Genomic DNA, 21,174 nt, shown 5'->3' on the forward strand with positions numbered 1-21,174 from the left:
CTAAAGCCATGACATAATTTTCTGGAATTTTCCAAGCTGTTTAAAGGCACAGTCTGTAAACAATTGTTGGAAAAATGACTTGTGTCATGCGCAAAGTAGATTTGCCAAAACTAGTTTGTTAACAAGAAATGTGTGGAGTGGTTGAAGAACGAGTTTTAACGACTCCAACCTAAGTGTGTGTAAACTTCCGACTTCAACTTCATATTCATATTTATCATTCATTTAACAGTCTAAAAATGTATGTAGTCATTCCTTATTGGTTCTTTAAAAACAAGTGCCATGTAGGATATGATTATTTAGTGGATATGTGATAACACATGATGTTGTTTTAGCTAGTTTGGCTGCTGTTTTAGCAAACTGGCCTTACAGTTGGATAGATGAAGAGGCTTACTTTATGGTAGTTAGTTGTATGTACAGTACATAGATTAAGGAAAGGTTAGTGGTGTAAGTGGCTAGTTTGTGGAGACATCGAAAAGTATGCAATGGAAGTGAGTGATGTACTGTGGAAGTGGTACAGTACAGCATTGAGAAAGGCTATGCTTTATGAACAGAGTAGTTGGTATGTTACGATATGGTCCCGCCCTCTGGTTTACTGAGTGAGGTGTAGTGTGGTGAAACTGAAATGGTCCGAAACTCAACCGACTAGATTACTGGTAGGTGACCAATGACCACCATGTTGTTTTCACTTATTCTTTCAGATTAGCCAAGATTAAGAAATAGGAACATAGAACCTGTTTTCTGTCTTAAAGACATTCTCCAGCGATTAAAAAAAATAATTTTAAAACGATATTCCACATATATATACAGTAAAGTACACAAACTAAAAAGTAAAAATAAAAATGATTTGAGTGAAATAGTGTTACGCAAATCAGGTGTTAAATGAGTTGAAAGAAGACTGGAGTGCCACAAAGAGGCTGTTGGTGGTGTTTGAGAGAATGGATTGATGGAATAATATTGGACAGTGATTGAAACGCATGTTTGCTGTTTCACAAGAGTTGTGGGCCTGTGAGGGCAAAGAGACATCTAAGAAAGTAAAACAGAGGTGTTACAGTGGAAGTAGGAAGAGTTTGGGAAGGTGTGACAGTTGACATGTTCCCTCAGAGGACAGGAATTTAAACCAAAGCATGACCCATTTATTCAATTTTGAATAACTGGAAAGCATATTTCTAGATCAGTATGATCATTTATTAGAACCTGAATCCAATCTGAACTGCTTGTTTCCTATGTATGTCATTCCCAAATGCAAGCTTATAATGCACTATCGAATAGCATTCTGACCAGTTACATCTCCACTTAGTATGGAAACTGCTGGGGTCAAGCTTCCTACCATCCAGGACCTATACACAAGGCGGTGTCAGGAAGGCCCAAACAATTGTGATAGACTCCAGTCACCCAAGTCATAGACTGTTCCTCTGCTACCGCACAGCAATCGGTACCGGAGCTCAAAGTCTAGGACCAAAAGGCACTTTAACTTCCCCTGATAGGCTGTTCTGTGGTTGATGCTGTGGAGCTTAATAGGGCCTGCCGGGAACTGGCACACCCTCATTCCAGGTACCGAGGAGTCAGGGGAAAGGGGACATACAACACCCAAACCTGTCTAAACTAGTTAGAGGCACTTTGTGTTGCTTATGAGAGGGGGGAAACAATGAGATAAAAGGAAGAAGAGTTTGAAAGGGGAACATGGGCAAAGCAATTGTTATTGACTATTGAAAATGCCTATTATTTATTCCTTGATAAAGCTATTTTTGTATGTGTATTTTGGTTCTTATTTAAAGAAAAAAGAGAAACTCCATTAAGTTCTTTGTCATTAATGTATGATGACAGTGACTTAACAGTAAGGTGTCCAATAATGTAACACTGACAGACTTATCCCAAAATGCTACCTACTTGTAAAAATGACCAGAACCAAACAATGTGAGCAAGCCGGGACAGGTTATCCATGGATAGCTTCTGGTGTTAATGCGGTAATGACCACCTGTCTGGTACCTTTAAAAAGGTGAATCTCAACCTGACATGGCTAATAATCTCTCTGTATAACTGCTGATATAAACTATTAACCAGTCTCGCTACAGAATTCCACTGATGTGCTATGACTTAACTTTTTAACACTAGTCCTTATATACATGTTACCATCCTGAGATGGCTGCCACCTCTTAACAGCTCTATATAGACTTGAGTATTAGGAGGACCTCAACTTGACAAACAGGTTTGACGTAATGCCAAATGGTTTCAGAGCAGAGGTTGAGTCATAGTATCTACACGCAGGCCCTTCTCAGTCAACTGAAATGAACATGCATTCTCAAAATGTAATTTTAGTTCACATGAATATCTTCAGTGAGATCTTATTCAAGGTCATAACTCATCTGTAATTAATCTACCTGAAGTACTTTAGAAAGCCTCCTAAACATAATGATCCCATGAAAACACTGTAGCGTCGCAGATACTGAACATGTGACCAGAGGTGAACACACCCTGGTCATGTCACCAGCATATCTAAATAGAGTAGATTGGTTCAGTGTTAAAACCGGTTCGGAAGCATACATTGTGGTTCCTATTTCCACCCTACCCGAGCTCATCTGGGATCAAGTCAAGAGTTGTGACTAGGCATGTCATGGAGGGAAGTAACTTGTTTACCTGCATTGTTGGAGCTAAGAACACAAGCATTTAGCTACATCTACTGAATGTTTGTGACCAAATAAAGTTACAATACATGGATACATATCACTCAAGACCAATACCAGCCATAAACTTGTTTAGGGGTGACCATGTTAACAGTTTAGACTTAAGAGTATATTCCTCATTAGTTGGCATGACTTTGTTCCCCTCCCCCATTAGTTTGACTCTGCACAGTAATTTTCCATTGAGCCACCTTAAGGTATACCTGGCTCTTAATGCTGAACATTAAACTCAGTCTAAGAACCGTGTCATTCTAGAGGCAAATAAATTGATCCTAACAAAAGTGTAAGGCAAAGCAAAGGATATATTTTAAAACACTTTATTAATAGACAATGCATATGAAACTGTACAGTCTGCAGCATTCAGACTTCATTTAATAAAAACAATGCATTTAAATCAACCTGGACATGTATCCTGTGTTTCTGAAGCACTGTAGCTTTGCCATTTTACAGACATGATTTAAATGACAACAGTTTATATACAAACATGCTTGTGGTAGTAACAGTGCCAAATAATAAGACCAATCCTTTACAAATGGCATCCCTCAAGTAACAATATTTAAAACAGCACAATTGCAAACAATGTTTTGTTAAAAGGCTATATACAAGCTGCTAATATTCCAGCGTAGAACCGACTGGTGAATGGTTGTCTACAGGGCCTCCATCTCTCTGGGCTGAAAGGGAAAGCAACCAAACAAAACATTAGGTATCATGGGGCAATTGGTTTTTCAATGTGTCAGTATGGTTTTAAATTAGAATGTCCTTACTATATTACATAAAACCATGACCACAACAGGAACAGCTTATAGACGCAGTGTTTCAAATGCTTCTTTAACCTCGTTATCAGAGGAACATGCTGGACCACTCACCTCTGCCTTGCTGTACTTCTGCTCTCGCTTCCTCGCAAAGAAAAGGACCAGCAGTCCGGCGACCACAGCCAGGATGACCACCACGATGACTGCGATAATGCCCCCGGTCAGCCTCTTCATGGTGAAGGTGGGGGCCTCCTCGTCCACATAGTACACCAAGATATTCTCCATCTCCAGCGTCTGACCGTCCACACTGGGTGCAAACTTTTCTTGGTTCGCGAACAGGGGCAGCACCTTGACCTGGTGATAACATGGAATTCAGAAGTTCAATAATCTGAGTTTTGATTTTAATAGGTTTTATTTAACTGAGATCAGAAGACATGCCAAGAGAGACCATGATATGCGTCACTGAAGTGAAAAAGCAAAGGGAGGGGGAGAGGTCTTGACTTACGTCTTTCTCCATGTAGTAGGCCATACGCGATAGGTCGGCTTTGCGGTCTCCCTTCGCCTTCTGGACATCAACGATGATCAAGCGAGCATCGGCGTCATACTGCACCTCCTTCACAAGGGTCTTGTCAAAGCTGTAACGGGTCTCCATGGCATTTGCAATGGCACTGCAGGAGGACAAAGTTCAGTGAGTAGTTTCATGCACGTGTTAATATTATAGCACTTGTGAAATGTAAAGTTGACACGAATACCATGAAACGGACATAAATACTTACGCCTGCAACTTAGAAGTGTCCACGGCTTTGCTCACTTCCTTGTGCTTGAGCTCCAGGCGAACCCAACTGGAGGAGAGAGCGACGGGGTTAGATTTCAATACCCAGTACAATTGCCTAGTCAACAGAATTTAGATTCATCACTTACCTTTTCTTAATCATCCGGAATTTGTTTCACTAGCATAATACAGGTTCTCAGTCTGTTCACCAATGAAAGCCGATACCACATCCTGCATGAATGGCAACCCATGATTCTTAATCTAAATATTAAAGGTCTACCAATTAAAATCGGATTAGCCGATTTCAAGTTTATAAGAATCGGAAATTGGTATTTTTGGAGACCGATTTGGCCGATTTTTTTTTTTTAAACACCTTTATTTAACTAGGCAAGTCAGTTAAGAACACATTCTTTTTATCAATGACGGCCTAGGAACGGTGGGTTAACTGCCTCGTTCAGGGGCAGAAAGAAAGACAGATTTTCACATTGTCAGCTCGGGGGATCCAATCTTGCAACGTTACAGTTAACCTCTTACACTTATGGTGGCGCTATTTCATTTTTGGAAGAAAAACGTTCCCGTTTTAAACAAGATATTTTGTCACAAAAAGATGCTCGACTATGCATATAATTGCTACTGTTCGAAAGAAAACACTCTGACGTGTCCAGAAATACAAATATCTTCTCTGTGCGTGCCCTTTAACGTGAGCTTCAGGCAAAACCAAGATGACTTGGCATCCAGGAAATGACAAGGATTTTTGAGGCTCTGTCTTTCATGATCTCCTTATATGGCTGTGAACGCAAGAGGAATGAGTCTGCCCTTTCTGTCGTTTCCCCAAGGTGTCTGCAGCATTGTGACGTATTTGTAGGCAGATCGTTGGAAGATTGACCATAAGAGACCACATTTACCACGTGTCCGCCCGGTGTCCTGCGCCGAAATTGGTGCGCAAAAGTCACCTGCCAGTATTTTTCCATGGGGCACAGAGAGAGAAGCAAGCTTCCACGAACTGCATGTCAATGAAGAGATATGTGAAAAAACACCTTGAGGATTGATTCCAAACAACGTTTGCCATGTTTCGGTCGATATTATGTAGTTAATCCGGAAAAAGTTTCACGTTGTAGGTGACTGCATTTTCGGTTCGTTTCGGTAGCCAGGCGCAATGTAGAAAACGGAACGATTTCTCCTACACAGACGCTTTCAGGAAACACTGCGCATTTGGTATGTGGCTGGGAGTCTCCTCATTGAAAACATCAGAAGCTCTTCAAAGGTAAATGATTTTATTTATTTGGTTATCTGGCTTTTGTGAAAATGTTGCGTGCTACATGCTACACAAAATGCTATGCTAGCTTTGCATACTCTTACACAAATTAGTCAATTTCTATGGTTCAAAAGCATATTTTGAAAATCTGAGATGACAGTGTTGTTAAGAAAAGGCTAAGCTTGAGAGCAAACGCATTATTTTAATTTTATTTGCGATTTTCAGAAATCGTTAACGTTGCGTTATGCTAATGAGCCTGAGGCTTAGTCACAATCCCGGATCCGGGATGGGGAGTTTCAAGAGGTTAACTAGTCCAATGCTATAACCACCTGCCTCTCATTGCACTCCACAAACAGACTGCCTGTTACGCAAATGCAGTAAGCCAAGGTAAGTTGCTAGCTAGCATTAAATGTATCGTATAAAAATGGTATAGAGGGAAATAGTCCTATAATAACTACAACCTAAAACTTCTTACCTGGGAATATTGAAGACTCATTTTAAGGAACCACCAGCTTTCATATGTTCTCATGTTCTGAGCAAGGAACTTGTACTTTCTTCGCAAACACTGTTTTTGCATTATTTAAACCAAATTGAACAAGTCATTATTTATGAGGCTAAAATTATTTTATTGATGTATTATATTAAGTTAAAATAATTGTTCATTCAGCATTGTTGTAATTATCATTACAAATTATTTTTATTTATTTATTTTTCGGCTGATTAATCATAATCGGTCGACCTCTACTAAATACACATGATATAAACTTACTAGGTCTCCACAAGCTTCTCACACTTGAGGTTATTGTCTCCCTTGTCGGTTCTGCGCACGCCAGCACTGTTGACACACCAACACTCCTCAGTGTTGTTGCACTGTTTGGCGCGGAAGGCACCAGTGGCCTCACAGATCGGGTCATAGATACCATCATTGTCCACAAAGGCAGTCTCAACTGGCTTTCCTCCAGTACGAGTGGACAGGTTGTTCTTAGCACGGTACATCTCTGCCTTCATCAGGTAGCATTTGGGGATCACTAACAGAGGGATAAGAGACCATAAGAATCATTCATAAGCAAAATAACACTGGATGAGAACACATCACCAGTTCCAGACAAACAGTTTCTACCCCCCCCCCTCCCCTTTTTTAAAATGTAGGCTCGTTGTATTATTTGTAACAGGAAATATTAAAAGTTTCCCAAGTGAGATTAATGTTGCTTGACATAGTAATGAGAGGGGTACTTGCATTTAGAGCAGTCCAGGTTTTCTGTTATACCAGTGCCAACCATAATGCTACACTGGCAAGGGTGCCATCGCATGTAGCCCACTTCATATTGTCACATTTGCCTGTGGAAGACAAATTATACATGAGGCTAGTCTGAAATACACAATTGGTTCAGCCTGAAACGAATACTTGCAAAGTCGTGCACATTTCTTTAAGCTAGAATGTTGTTATTTTTACATTTAAAAAAAGTAGGAGTTGGTTCTCTGTGCGGTTTGCCCAACATCTGCCAGATATGAGACAAAATATAAACACGAAAGTTGTTTGCCCGACTTTTTAGAGGCCCGGTAGGTAGCGGTTATGGTTCGACAGAGGTAAAGTTCGGAAGATTTACACGACTTTACAAGCATTCGTTTTAGGCTGTATATACACACACACCAATTAAAGTGTGTATCACAGCCTGACTAATCAGACGACCATGAGGCCAACCACAGGTGATGTAACAAATAGCCATGTTTATTAGAGCGGAAGCAGTTAAAAGGAATTCCCATGGCGGGTGTAGGCCTACAGGTAACGTTAGAGAGCTTGAACTGGGCGTTGGTTACAAAGAACAATACCTCCCGACCCCCAAACTCTTTAACGCACCGAAACTAGTCTCGGAGTAACTATGTACAACGTATAGAATAAAAACATACAAATTGTGTAACATGCAACGTCATTGTAATATTTTGGCCATAAACAATTTGTTTATCATACCGAAATTCTTGATTTGGGCTGGCTGTCTAGGGCTAGGCAGCGAAACGCAGAGATCAATACAAAAAAAGTAAAGTTTACCTGTTAGCTATCAATTTTTGGGACCGACTGCCTCCAACTATCAAAATTGGCTAGAGAGTATGGCTACTTTCTTAAACATTTTTAAATGTATGTCTTCTCATAAAAAACGACATGCTAATAAACATTTCCCTTGTTAAAATGCCTAAATTAAATAAACTTACATTGAGCTGAGGCACCCACTGCGAAAGTCGCAAGGAGAAGTGCAATCCAAATCGTCATGGTAGAAACCTTGAGAACAAATTAAATGTCCTTAGTAAACGTTGTGACCGTCCAGCACAAAGCACCAAGATGGAGTAAACACCTGAGCGACAGAAAGGTCCTTTTCTTTCCACGGGTGTGGCTTGCCCAACCAGTTGAGATTAACTCCAATGAGATCTTGTTCACCAAACAAGCACTGATACGGATTGGTGAGCAATGGTGTGTGTAATTCTTTAACAAGTTCGATATCACCTGTGAAAACACTTAAACCATTGCATTTGTAAAATGTAATACTGTATCCGATACTGACAGCTGTAGTTGAAAAATACTTTGATTTCTAAGAACAGTCAGTTTCATGACGTCGGCTAATTTAAATAATGAGGACGGTTTGTGGCGTTTTACCTGACTCGCCTTTTTTCCGTCATTACCATAGGAAACAAGCTCTCTCTCTCTCAATTCAAAGAGGCTTTATTGGCATGGGAAATATTTGTTTTATTATCAGCAATGTATGGTGTTTTAGCAATGTGCAGATAGTTGTAGTACGAATATTGGGGGAAGATAAATCATGGTTTCCAAAACTTGTTCTTTGGGACCCCAATGGGGTGCACGTTTTGCCCTAGTATTACACAGCTGATTCAAACAATCAACTAATCATCAAGCTTTCTTCTCTTGAGAGCCAGGTCTGATATGTTGACCTCTCTCAATATCAAGGCTATGCTCACTGAGTCTGTACATAGAATCTCTCTCTTGTGTATGTGTAATGTAAACATATGTTTCCCATGCCAATAAAGCCCTTTGAATTTAATTAAGAAAGTAAGAGCAAGAGAGAAAGGGGGCGAGAAAGATAGAGAACAATAGCATTTCGAAAATACAAAAATGTATATAATCAAACTAAATTCATACCTGACCCCAACTGGATCCGGTCTTTAAAATTATTTTATATCCAAGGTGGACCAGATCTGACTCAAATCATTTCCGAGCTGAGAGAGAATTGGATCCAAATGGGGTTGGGTCTGTATCGCATAAAATGCAGATTTATTGCCTCGCAAGCCAGCGAAATAGATTTTACTTGTCTGACAAGAAACTTTAACTGTGCATTTTCGGTTGTATCTAAAATAATTTATTTGTGCTCTACAGCTTAGCATTTTCATGATGACATCCCAATAGTTAGATGTAGAACATTGAGGTTTTCAGAAATGTTTGCCTTATTTCTGTTGACCAAATATTTTAGTAGGATTTTTTTTTATGTGATAGCGTGCCTGACTGCAAGCATGCTGCAAATAGTTAACTTTTGTCTGTAACCTAATATTCTGTAGGCCTATTTTTTTACTGAGCAACATTACAATCTATCCTATTTAACTGTTTTGATCAACATTGATTTAGACTAAAGGTAGGCTATAGCCTGTTTGACCAATTCAAAATCAACTTTGAATAGGCTATGGAAGGATTGCGTCTCCCATCTGCATTCCTGTGTCATTTTCAACAATTGGGATTTGTAGGTCAAAGGTTAGTAGGCTATTCCCGCTATGACAAGCCTATAATTGGAAGTAGAATATTGCATTTATCAGAGATCTGTTCATTTGTTTCTGTTGATTGAATTTTTTAGATTAGAATACTTTTATTTTGTGAGTTTAGGATGCTAGTGAGAGTTGTGTGTTAGACATATTTTAGTGGGCTTTAACTCAGGTCTAGCTCAATATAATAGTCTAATATGTTTTGTTCTAAGTTAAATGTTTAGGCCTACAGAATCAGCCTATACAGCCTGAGATTGTTTTGGTTAGGTGTTTGACAGAAAAGTCATCAGCGCCACAGCTGTGTAGGTCTACTGTCGAAGAGAGCTAATAAAATATTAATCAGTAGGTCTGTTTCCATCCAATTGGCAACAGATTTTCATGGGACATTTCTGAAATCTGCATAAAAACAATATGCTAATTTTCCCACCAGAGATGTTTCCATCAAATTGACTTGTTGTAGATAAAAGGCTATGCGTTATGTACAAAAAATATATATATATTTGTCAAATGGCAGCCAAGTATCAATTATCATGTCACCAGAATAAGACCCTCAGTATTAATTTGGAAAGAAGCAATCAAGCTCATCACCTTGCACTTCCACCACACTGAAGTTCATCATAATTTATTTTATCTGTAGCTTAATAAACTGCATGCTTTCCCGACGATTCATATTGCGAGGACCACACAACATTGTCATCCTGTGACTCCAAGTTTACGTCAATATGGTTATTATATCAATATTTGGGCATAAAAGCATTTCCACCGACATTTCTCGTATAATTCATTTTACCACAACCTGGTCTCAGAGCATTTACTATTATACTAAATGGAGTGTCTCATATTTACATACAGAATAATACAAAATGCTCTGAGACCAGGATGTTTACCAACAAAAATACCCCACCTTGTCTAACATATCTCGTTTAGTCAACATTTGGAAAGTTTACCAAAACATTTTCTGTTTCCATCAGGCATGTCATGATTTTTTTTTATCTGACACAGACCTACTAAAAATAAAAAGGTTGGATGGAAACCTGCTTAGTGAAGAGAGAAGTTGTCCTGATATTTCTTACACCACAGGTGTCAAACTCATTCCATGGAGGATCGATTGGCTGTGGGCTTTTGCTCCTCCCTTGTACTTTGATTAATTAAGGACCTCCCCACACCTGGTTGTCTATGGCTTAATTGAAAGTAAAAACCAAATACCTGCAGACACCAGGCCCTCACTTTTTTTAAGCTATCTGTGACCAAGAAATGCATATCCCAGTCATGTGAAATCCATAGATTAGGGCCTAATGAATTTATTTCAATTGACTGATTTCCTTATATGAACTGTAACTCTGTAAAAGCTTTGTTATTGTTGCGTGTTGCATTTATGTTTTTTCTCAGTGTAATTTTGGATGGGTTAATAGGCTGTTTCATGTATTCACACAGATCCGAGGCCCGCGGCCACTGAGCGGGATCTCCCCCTTGATTCAAGAGTTAACTCCAAAATGTCTCAGGTAATCGGGTTCAGGTAGATCCGTGAAGACCTCTATTGAGCAGTAATCAGAATATGTATTAATGGTAGGCTATTTTGAGATAATCAAAATGTATAAATGAGGAGACATGTATTTTCCCTACAATGATTACACCCTGCTGTTATGTATATGTATGTATTTATATATTCAGTGGGGCAAAAAAGTATTTAGTCAGCCACCAATTGTGCAAGTTCTCCCACTTAAAAAGATGAGAGAGGCCTGTAATTTTCATCATAGGTACACTTCAACTATGACAGACAAAATGAGAAAAAAAATCCAGAAAATCACATTGTAGGATTTTTAATGAATTTATTTGCAAATAATGGTGGAAAATAAGTATTATAGTATCATTTGAACAACCCAGGTAAATAAAATAAAAATCTTACGAAACCAAAACCAAAGGTAGAAACAACACAAATCAGTTTTGCTGATGCACTGACTGAAGTCTCCGTGGTGATGACTAATTTGGCTAATATGAGTCATATTTCTCAGATGGCTAAGATAAGGCAGTGTGGAAAATAATTTAGGCTACTCATCTACCAGTGGAACATCCATCGCACAACATGACTAAACATGAGTTTTATCTGAAATACGATAATTTCAAAGATTTTTGATCAGAAAATAAAACAGTCATATCAAAACACTCTATTCAGGTGATTGTTCCACTTGGGAACTAAAATGATAAACCAGACAGGTAGTTTACATTTAACTGGCCTTATCAACACAGTAGTACTTTATTACCTATATTATCTACCTGAAGCCTTTATCTCACCACACAGCTGATTAGCAGGTCTACCAGTGAATAGCCTCTGCCAAGTTCCCAACAACCTGATATTCCGGTTTTCAGGGGAAATGGAAAGAGAGCCTGTGACTCAACTTCCGCTATTGGACGTTAACAAAGCAACACTCCATCTTAACTCCTCCTCCACATTTACTGGATTGGTTAAACAGTGTAGAAGAGAAACTCACCCAAATGTTTTTTTTTCTTCTGGTCAAGACCAGTAGGCCTACGTAAGGGATCTAATTTTTTTATGCCAACTATGTTAGGTTAACAAGTGAAGTACCTACAATGAGACCACAAAGCGTCTCAGATTAGGAGGGCTGATCTAGGATCAGATTCTCCTTGTAGACCATAATGAATAAGAAGCTGCTATGCTGACTTGATCCTAGATCAGCGCTCCTACTCTGAGACGCTTTATGAATGCAGGCCCTGATTCCTAGTGCCGATTTTAGCTTGTAAATCTTGGTGGGGCAAGCCTTTGTTTGTTGTTGATGCATGCCAGCAAAGCCACTACACAACACAAAACTAAACAATACATTAACTGCACTATAACGGTGACAGACGGTGCCCACAAAGTGTTAGGGCCTACATAAAGCTGCCCCATAAGCAGAGCTTTCTTTTCAGCACCATGGAGTGAATCCTTACCACTGTTACACCTGGCTATCAGCGGAGCCTTTTCTGGCAGCGAAACAGTTAAGTCAGCCTCATTTACTGCCTTTTTAAAAAACATAGCGGTGCTGGCTGACTTGCTTAAACAAATCTGGTTTCTACTGCCAATTGAGATGTACAAACTATGGCATAAGGGAACGATGAGCAGATAAGAGATAGTCCGTAATTTCGATTAAGACATTAATGAGCGAGCTAAGACGGTCGTTGTCAATTTAACTATATGTTCAGCACTTTTGAAATGTACAGCATCAGAATTCAGAACATGGCCCGTTTTTACAGTATTATCCCTGTACACCAAGTCAGAACTGTAGGATAAATAAAGGGACATACAGTATAAGCAGACAATGAAAGCTCTTACAATATTTGAAGATTGCATTTCTCTGAACAGGATATAGGCTACATGTGCACCACCAAGTCAGAACAGTAGGTTAAGTTGTGAAGGGGAAAGGGACAACATTATTAGGGTGAGGCACATTGGCTGCTAACAGCGTAAAAAAACATACACTTGGTGTTACTTTCTTAGCTACAGACAGTATACATATCTCCCTGGCATATTACATAATTTATGCAGCAGCATACAATGTATTTTTGACTTACTGTTGTTGTGATGTGCTCACTTGAACAGGAAGGTGGTGTGGCTGTCCTTCTTGTGGGCAAATTTTGCCATGAAACTTTGTCATCAAGACAACTGGGAACTCAGAAAAAACAAGGTTGAATCATGACAACAGTGATCTTCAGGTCAGAGCTCTAGAAAGGGGCCCGAGTTCACTTGGACTTGGACTTGGAATTCTGAGTTGGATGACCGTTCAAAACGTATTTTCCCAGTCGGAGCTCATTTTTGTCTAAGTCCCCAGGTGTCTTGAACTCACTGAAGTCTGAGATTTCCCAGTTCCGAGTTTCCAGTTGTTTTGAATGAGGCAAAATTCATGTTGGATTGACAGCATGGCCAATGTATTCAACATTTTCTGGCTCATGGTGTTACGTGTGAATATTTATCCTTTTAAGCTTGGATATGAGGCCCTTAAAAGAAAGCAGGGGAAGCAAAATAGTGATTGCTTTGCAATGCTTGCAGTTAGCCAATAATTCCTTCCCAACCACTCATTGTTGAATTTGCAATTTCCAACATGTTGTGTAATGTTTATGTCCAATGGCCGATGAGCACCGATACGTTTTTATCTATAATTTGTCTTCAAATATGACAAGTATTGAAAAGGATTTGCCAGTAGATTGTCAACATTTGTCATGATGATGACTGCTTGTCTAGCTTGCTAGCTAAGATTTTGAAAGTATGATGTTGACATGATCAGTCCAAACAAAGCTACGGTAGATATAAAGTGATTTGACGTCATTTTATCTGTGGCCAATGACCTTGAGCCTTCTTGGACGGGCCCTTAATGTAAATCTATGGCAGCACCCAATGGGGCTTGAACTTCCTAACCCTCCCTGTAGATTCTGCAGTGATGTAGTGTCTTCATGAGTGACAGAACACTGAGCCAATCAAATCAAATTGTATTAGTCACGTGTGCCAAATACAACAGGTATTCACCTTACAGTGAAATGCTTACTTACGAGCCCCTAACCAACAATGCAGTTTAAAAAGAAATACAGATAAGAATAAGAGATAAAAGTAACTAAAGTAATTAAAGAGCAATTTTATTTGTATTTTTTATTTTACCTTTATTTAGGAGCAATCATGGCAATCATGCAATCATGGCTCAAGTAGAAAAGATTACCAACACCTACGCTCTGTATGTTCCACTGGCTGCCCCTTCACCACAGAAAGCACTGAGCTTGGTGGAAACACCTGCATTTTGGAGCTACTTTACTCAAAAAAGCAAAAAAGAGACCATGTTAAACAGTTTTTTATTTTTTTAACTGATATGTGACACGTATTCATGTCAAAATAAAATGCAAAACAGGCAACACATTTTAATTTTATTCTTAGCTAAATTGAGATAAAGAGGTGGGGCTCAAAACAGGGTGGGCGTCTGCCCAACCTGCCCTGAATGACAGGTTGCAACTGCACACTGTATAGTTTATGCAAAGGCATTCTTCCTGTTAAACAGTAAACAGCCATGATACATGAAGAATGGAAGCCAACTGTTAAAGGCTTACATCAGATAATTATGAACTACTATATTCTCAGAATAGCACTGTAAAACACTTCCAGCACTTATTTGTAGATGAATCCATTTTGACCAGTGTCCCTTGTCTATTTGGCTCTATCCCTTTACAGTGAGGAGGACAAATGAATGCATCAGGGGACTAGTCCAGTTATTGTGAGAGGAACGATACAAAAAGGAGAGTAATATGGGTGTTCCCCTTCTCAGCAGTTTCAGAGAGCTCTCAGATATGGTAGATGTCCTATTGTTTTGGGTCCCTAAGAGAGACAAGAGACAGCAGTGGAGGAACTGAACTGGCCCACAGCTTGGGTAAGAAAGGAGGAGAGGACACAGTCACATCCACCTCAGAGAGACGGAAAGACACACACTTTATATCCGAGAGTAGCCTGCACTCTCAGCCCCAATGAAAGCCTCCTAGACACCGAGAATATAGAAAAATATGTGGTGAGTAAATCTCTGCTATGATCATTGCCACGCAAGTAGCGGTGCTGAGGGTGCTGCGGCACCCCTGATAAGTCGAAAAATAAATATATGCAGACGTGCTCAAATTTCTTGGTACCCTTACAGCTCATTGACATAATGCTTCATTCCTCCTGACAAGTGATAAAATTAAAAGCTATTTTATCATGTATACTTGCATGCCTTTGGTATGTCAAAGAATAAATCAAAGAAGCTGTGAAAAGAGATTAATTATTGCTTATTCTACAAAGATATTCTAAAATGCCCTGGACACATTTGTTGGTACACCTTAGAAAAGATCACACATAATTGGATTATAGTGATATTTCAAACTAATTGGTTTCTTTAATAAGTATCACACGTCTCCAATCTTGTAATCAGTCATTCAGCCTATTTAAATAGGGAAAGTAGTCACTGTGCTGTTTGGTATCATTGTGTGCACCACACTGACCATGGACCAGAGAACGCAAAGCAGAGATTTGTCTGAGGAGATCAGAAAGAAAATAATAGACAAGCGTGGTAAAAGTTACAAGACCATCTCCAAGCAGCTTAATGTTCCTGTGACAACAGTTGCAAATATTATTAAGAAGTTTAAGGTCCATGGAACTGTAACCAACCTCCCTGGGTGTGGCCGCCAGAGGAACATCAACCCCAAATTCAACAGAAGGAGAGTGCGAATGGCAGAAAAAGAGCCAAGGATATAACTGCTAAAGGGAGACAAGCTGAACTCCAAGGTGAAGGTAAGTCTGTTTTGATCGCACCATCTGTTGCTTTTTGAGCGAGCGAAAGTGGGCTCCATGGAATAAGACCCCAGAGGACTCTACTTTTGAATGAAAAACATAAAAAAGCCAGACTGGAATTTGCTAAAAATTCATATTGACAAGCCACAATCCTTCTGGGAGAATGTCCTTTGGACAGGTGAGTCAACTGGAGCTTGTTGGCAAGTCACATCAGCTCTATGTTGACAGATGAAAAAATGAAGCTTTCAAAGAAAAGAACACCATACCTACAGTGAAACACAGAGGCTCGGTTATGTTTTGGGGCGGCTTATCTGCGCCTGGCACAGGGTGCCTTGAATCTGTGCAGGCCACAATGAAATCTCAAGGTGAAACAACATACTGCCCAGTATCAGAAAGCTCTGTCTGTCATAGGTCCTGGGTCCTCCAACAGGATAATGACCCAACACACACAGCTGAAATCAACCAAGAATAGATCAGAACAAAACATTTGACTATTCTGAAGTGGCCTTCTATGAATCCTGATCTGTGTCTCTTTCATTTTGTTTTATTATTTACAATATTACGTTGAGTAAAACATCTAAAGCAAAGTCTGCTTTCTATTAAATATGGAATTAACAATGGTGGATGCCAATAACTTTTGTCAGTTTCAAGTTATTTGAGAAAATTGTGTGTTTGTTTTTTTGTGGAGGGGTACCAACAAATTTGAGTACATCTGTGTGTATATAAACTCGACAGCACCCCCAATCCAAACATCATCCCGTGGACATGGCTATGATACCTGAAGCTACAAATGTCTAGTAGCCTTTGCGTCACATTCATATATAATTTTTTCTGTGACTTGTTGGTGCACACTAACTGACTTACAGACAGATGAGGGTTACTTAATGATACATTTTGAAATGGTTCCAAATAGGTTATGTAATACTTATTTTCTGTGATTTTGACGGTTTTGGGGGGGGGGGTCATTTTCAAATTCTTCATGTACTCCGATGTCTATGGTATTGAGCAACAAACGTAAATAAAAAGACATTGTCTGATGACAAACTTTTCCATGTCAAGGGGAACAGAACATTTCCAAAGGGAATCCTTACATCACATATCATTGTACCCTGGCCATATTATTTTCATATCTATAGTCTTCGAGAATTAAAAAAAATCTATACACAATCTTTACCTTATCCGTAAGTGAAGGCAATGGTATGTCTCGTTCACCTTCATTTGCCAAGTTGTGATCTCGATCATTTGGGTTTTCAACATTGTAACTGGAATGTTGTATTAGAGCAAATCTAATAGATTTGTCACATACACATGGTTAGCAGATGTTAATGCGAGTGTAGCGAAATGCTTGTGCTTCTCGTTCCGACAATGCAGTAATAACCAACAAGTAATCTAGCTAACAATTCCAAAACTACTACCTTATAGACACAAGTGTAAGGGGATAAAGAATATGTACATAAAGATATATGAATGAGTGATGGTACAGAGCGGCATAGGCAAGATACAGTACATGGTATCGAGTACAGTATATACATATGAGATGAGTATGTAAACAAAGTGGCATAGTTTAAAGTGGCTAGTGATACATGTATTACATAAAGATGCAGTAGATGATATAGAGTACAGTATATACGTATACATATGAGATGAATAATGTAGGGTATGTAAACCATTATATTAGGTAGCATTGTTTAAAGTGGCTAGTGATATAGTTTACATTTCCCATCAATTCCCATTATTAAAGTGGCTGGAGTTGAGTCAGTGTGTTGGTAGCAGCCACTCAATGTTAGTGGTGGCTGTTTAACAGTGATGGCCTTGAGATAGAAGCTGTTTTTCAGTCTCTCGGTCCCAGCTTTGATGCACCTGTACTGACCTCGCCTTCTGGATGATAGCGGAGTGAACAGGCAGTGGCTCGGGTGGTTGTTGTCCTTGATGATCTTTATGGCCTTCCTGTGACATCGGGTGGTGTAGGTGTCCTGGAGGGCAGGTAGTTTGCCCCCGGTGATGCGTTGTGCAGACCTCACTACCCTCTGGAGAGCCTTACGGTTGTGGGCGGAGCAGTTGCCGTGCCAGGCGGTGATACAGCCCGCCAGGATGCTCTCGATTGTGCATCTGTAGAAGTTTGTGTGCTTTTGGTGACAAGCCGAATTTCTTCAGCCTCCTGAGGTTGAAGAAGCGCTGCTGCGCCTTCTTCACGATGCTGTCTGTGTGGGTGGACCAATTCAGTTTGTCTGTGATGTGTACGCCGAGGACCTTAACTTACTACCCTCTCCACTACTGTTCCATCGATGTAGATAGGGGGTTGTTCCCTCTGCTGTTTCCTGAAGTCCACAATCATCTCCTTAGTTTTGTTGACGTTGAGTGTAAGGTTATTTTCCTGACACCACACTCCGAGGGCCCTCACCTCCTCCCTGTAGGCCGTCTCGTCGTTGTTGGTAATCAAGCCTACCACTGTTGTGTCGTCCGCAAACTTGATGATTGAGTTGGAGGCGTGCGTGGCCACGCAGTCGTGGATGAACAGGGAGTACAGGAGAGGGCTCAGAACGCACCCTTGTGGGGCCCCAGTGTTGAGGTTCAGCGGGGTGGAGATGTTGTTGCCTACCCTCACCACCTGGGGGCGGCCCGTCAGGAAGTCCAGTACCCAGTTGCACAGGGCGGGGTCGAGACCCAGGGTCTCGAGCTTGGAGGGTACTATGGTTTTAAATGCCGAGCTGTAGTTGATGAACAGCATTCTCACATAGGTATTCCTCTTGTCCAGAGAGGATTAGGGCAGTGTGGTTGAGATTGCATCGTCTGTGGACCTATTTGGGCGGTAAGCAAATTGGAGTGGGTCTAGGGTGTCAGGTAGGGTGGAGGTGATATGATCCTTGACTAGTCTCTCAAAGCACTTCATGATGACGGAAGTGAGTGCTACGGGCGGTAGTCGTTTAGCTGTTACCTTAGCTTTCTTGGGAACAGGAACAATGGTGGCCCTCTTGAAGCATGTGGGAACAGCAGATTGGGATTGATTGAATATGTCCGTAAACACACCAGCCAGCTGGTCTGCGCATGCTCTGAGGGCGCGGCTGGGGATGCCGTCTGGGCCTGCAGCCTTGCGAGGGTTAACACGTTTAATGTTTTCCTCAGGTCGGCTGCAGTGAAGGTGAGTCCGCATGTTTTGGTTGTGGGCCGTGTCAGTGGCACTGTATTGTCCTCAAAGCGGGCAAAAAAGTTATTTAGTCTGCCTGGGAGCAAGACATCCTGGTCCGTGTCGGGGCTGGTTTTCTTTTTGTAATCCGTGATTGACTGTAGACCCTGCCACATACCTCTTGTGTCTGAGCCGTTGAATTGAGATTCTACTTTGTCTCTATACTGACGCTTAGCTTGTTTGATTGCCTTGTGGAGGGAATAGCTACACTGTTTGTATTCGGTCATGTTTCCGGTCACCTTGCCCTGATTAAAAGCAGTGGTTCGCGCTTTCAGTTTCACACGAATGCTGCCATCAATCCACGGTTTCTGGTTTGGGAATGTTTTAATCGTTGCTATGGGAACGACATCTTCAACGCAAGTTCTAATGAACTCGCACACCGAATCAGCGTATTAGTCAATGTTTGACGCAATACGAAACATATCCCAGTCCACGTGATGGAAGCAGTCTTGGAGTGTGGAATCAGATTGGTCGGACCTGCGTTGAACAGACCTCAGCGCGGGAGCTTCTTATTTTAGTTTCTGTCTGTACGCAGGGAGCAACAAAATGAATACAGTGGATACTGTGCTTAATGTTGAAATGTCAGGGTTTGGTAGGAGGCAAACATGAACTTTAGTTTACTTAAACTGTATGACTTTAACTCTACATATACATATTACCTCAATCACCTAGACAATGTTTTACTTATCTAATTTTTACTTCACACTTTTTTTTCTTAAAGCTGCATTGTTGGTTAAAGGCTTGTAAAGTAAGCATTTCACTGTTGTATTCGGCGCATGTGACAGACAATTTGATTTGATTTACTGTGCAGAATAAGGTCCTATGGGGCTTGCAGTAGATTGTATTCTTAAGTAAAAACTCACCATCACCCAGGTTCATATGGAGCTCTGCCCACACAGACACACAAAAATTGAACCTGGCCTAGAGGGAATCTTAGCGTTTAGCTTGTAATCCAATCAGAAAACAGTTTCCTCTATTCAGTGCTTTCAGGGGATGTTTACTTCCAAACTTTCTGGACTTACAAGTCTCATCTATTTGGATGCTCAACAATACAGTCTAAGGCATTATGGGGACATTCTTTGAACAAACAATAAGTGATTCCAGTAGTGTCCTTTTTTCTCAGGTTGTTAATTTTGTGGCCTAATCACAGAAACTGCAGATACTGCCAAATGATTAGTTAAAACATTTTCTGAAATACCTTTTTGGAATATGTCTTGACATTTTTAATTATACAAATGATCTATGATTCCAACCCAAATATGATAGAGCGGTAGTTGCTATTCATATATTTCAGTTTCCTCCCTATTTTATCCTATCAATGCTTAGCAACATTCCGCTTATAATTGGAGAACAATATCAGTACTTTTTCAGTGATCTCCTGTGGTGCGTTGATTCTTGTCTCAAAAATAGGCTTCATGTCACGGTAATAGTAGACCCTGCGCTAATGTTTGGAGTGGAAGTGGGTACGGAAACAGAAAGGACCCTAAGAAATGGAACAAATACTCTACCACCATTAAGAAACAAGAAGGAATTTGGGCCGGATCAACAACCTCTCCCTCAATGTTGGTAAGACCAAATAGCTGATCGTGGACTACACATAGACGGGGCTCTGCCTTGTCACTACTCTTTTTCTTGCATGTTACCGCTGCTAAGACTGGTGTGTCTTTGCAGTGCTGGGATACTGCTCTGTCGGTGAGTCTGTCCACATGTTGCATGTCATCTTGACTGTAGTCGTCTCTCTCTCTTTATCAATTACATTTTGTTTTGGTCTAGTATAGTATGAGGTCTAAATCAACGAACTGCCTCAATACGTTTATCTCTATCCTAATAATGCTTCTTTCCCCTCTTTCTCTCTCTCTCTAGTTGCTGATCTGAGTGACTAGGAATCGGTGGGAAGTCAATGCCACACCCACGTCGAGTCCCTCAAGGCTGAAGTCAGTGACTGTGTATATGTGTGTCAGATTGGCTACCATGGAGATGGACTAATGGGTGAGGACATTGACGAGTGTGTTACTGGCCTCCACGGCTGCCACTCAAAGGCACATTACACAACACAGCAGCTGTGCGTGTCTGGATGGCTACCTCTGCGACAGAGTCCAATGAAAGGACATCGACAAATGCCAGACTACTAACCTCTGTACGAATAGAGGGCAAGACTGCAAGTACATAAGAGGCTTCAATGGAAATGGGTTTCAGTGCACGAACATTGACGAAATGCACAAAACATGGCATCTGCCATGGGAATGCCGCCTGTCACATCGACGTCACATCGACGTGGCTGTAGTGGAGCGGGTTGAGAGCTCAAGTTCCTCGGTGTCCACATCACTAAGGACCTATCATGGTCCAAACACACCAACACAGTCGTGGAGAGGGCACGACAACACCTCTTCCCCCTCAGGAGGCTGAAAATATTTGGCAGGGGTTCTCAGATCCTCAAAAAGTTCTACAGCTGCACCATTTGAGAGCATCTTGACTGGCTGCA

The 21,174-nt window shown here is 40.6% G+C and overlaps 1 protein-coding gene across 1 annotated transcript; it reads right to left on the bottom strand.

The window, feature by feature from the left end:
- Positions 1 to 2,979: 2,979 nt before the first annotated feature.
- LOC135512428 (epithelial cell adhesion molecule-like) lies at positions 2,980 to 8,010 on the bottom strand. The gene is given in 8 exon segments (XM_064934449.1): positions 2,980 to 3,349; positions 3,545 to 3,784; positions 3,936 to 4,098; positions 4,207 to 4,272; positions 6,227 to 6,485; positions 6,695 to 6,757; positions 6,760 to 6,795; positions 7,666 to 8,010. Coding segments are annotated over 8 exon segments (909 nt in total). The 5' UTR covers positions 7,724 to 8,010; the 3' UTR covers positions 2,980 to 3,325.
- Positions 8,011 to 21,174: the final 13,164 nt, after the last annotated feature.

The sequence above is a fragment of the Oncorhynchus masou genome, chromosome 24 (genome assembly GCF_036934945.1).
Source record: "Oncorhynchus masou masou isolate Uvic2021 chromosome 24, UVic_Omas_1.1, whole genome shotgun sequence".
Taxonomy (NCBI): domain Eukaryota; kingdom Metazoa; phylum Chordata; class Actinopteri; order Salmoniformes; family Salmonidae; genus Oncorhynchus; species Oncorhynchus masou.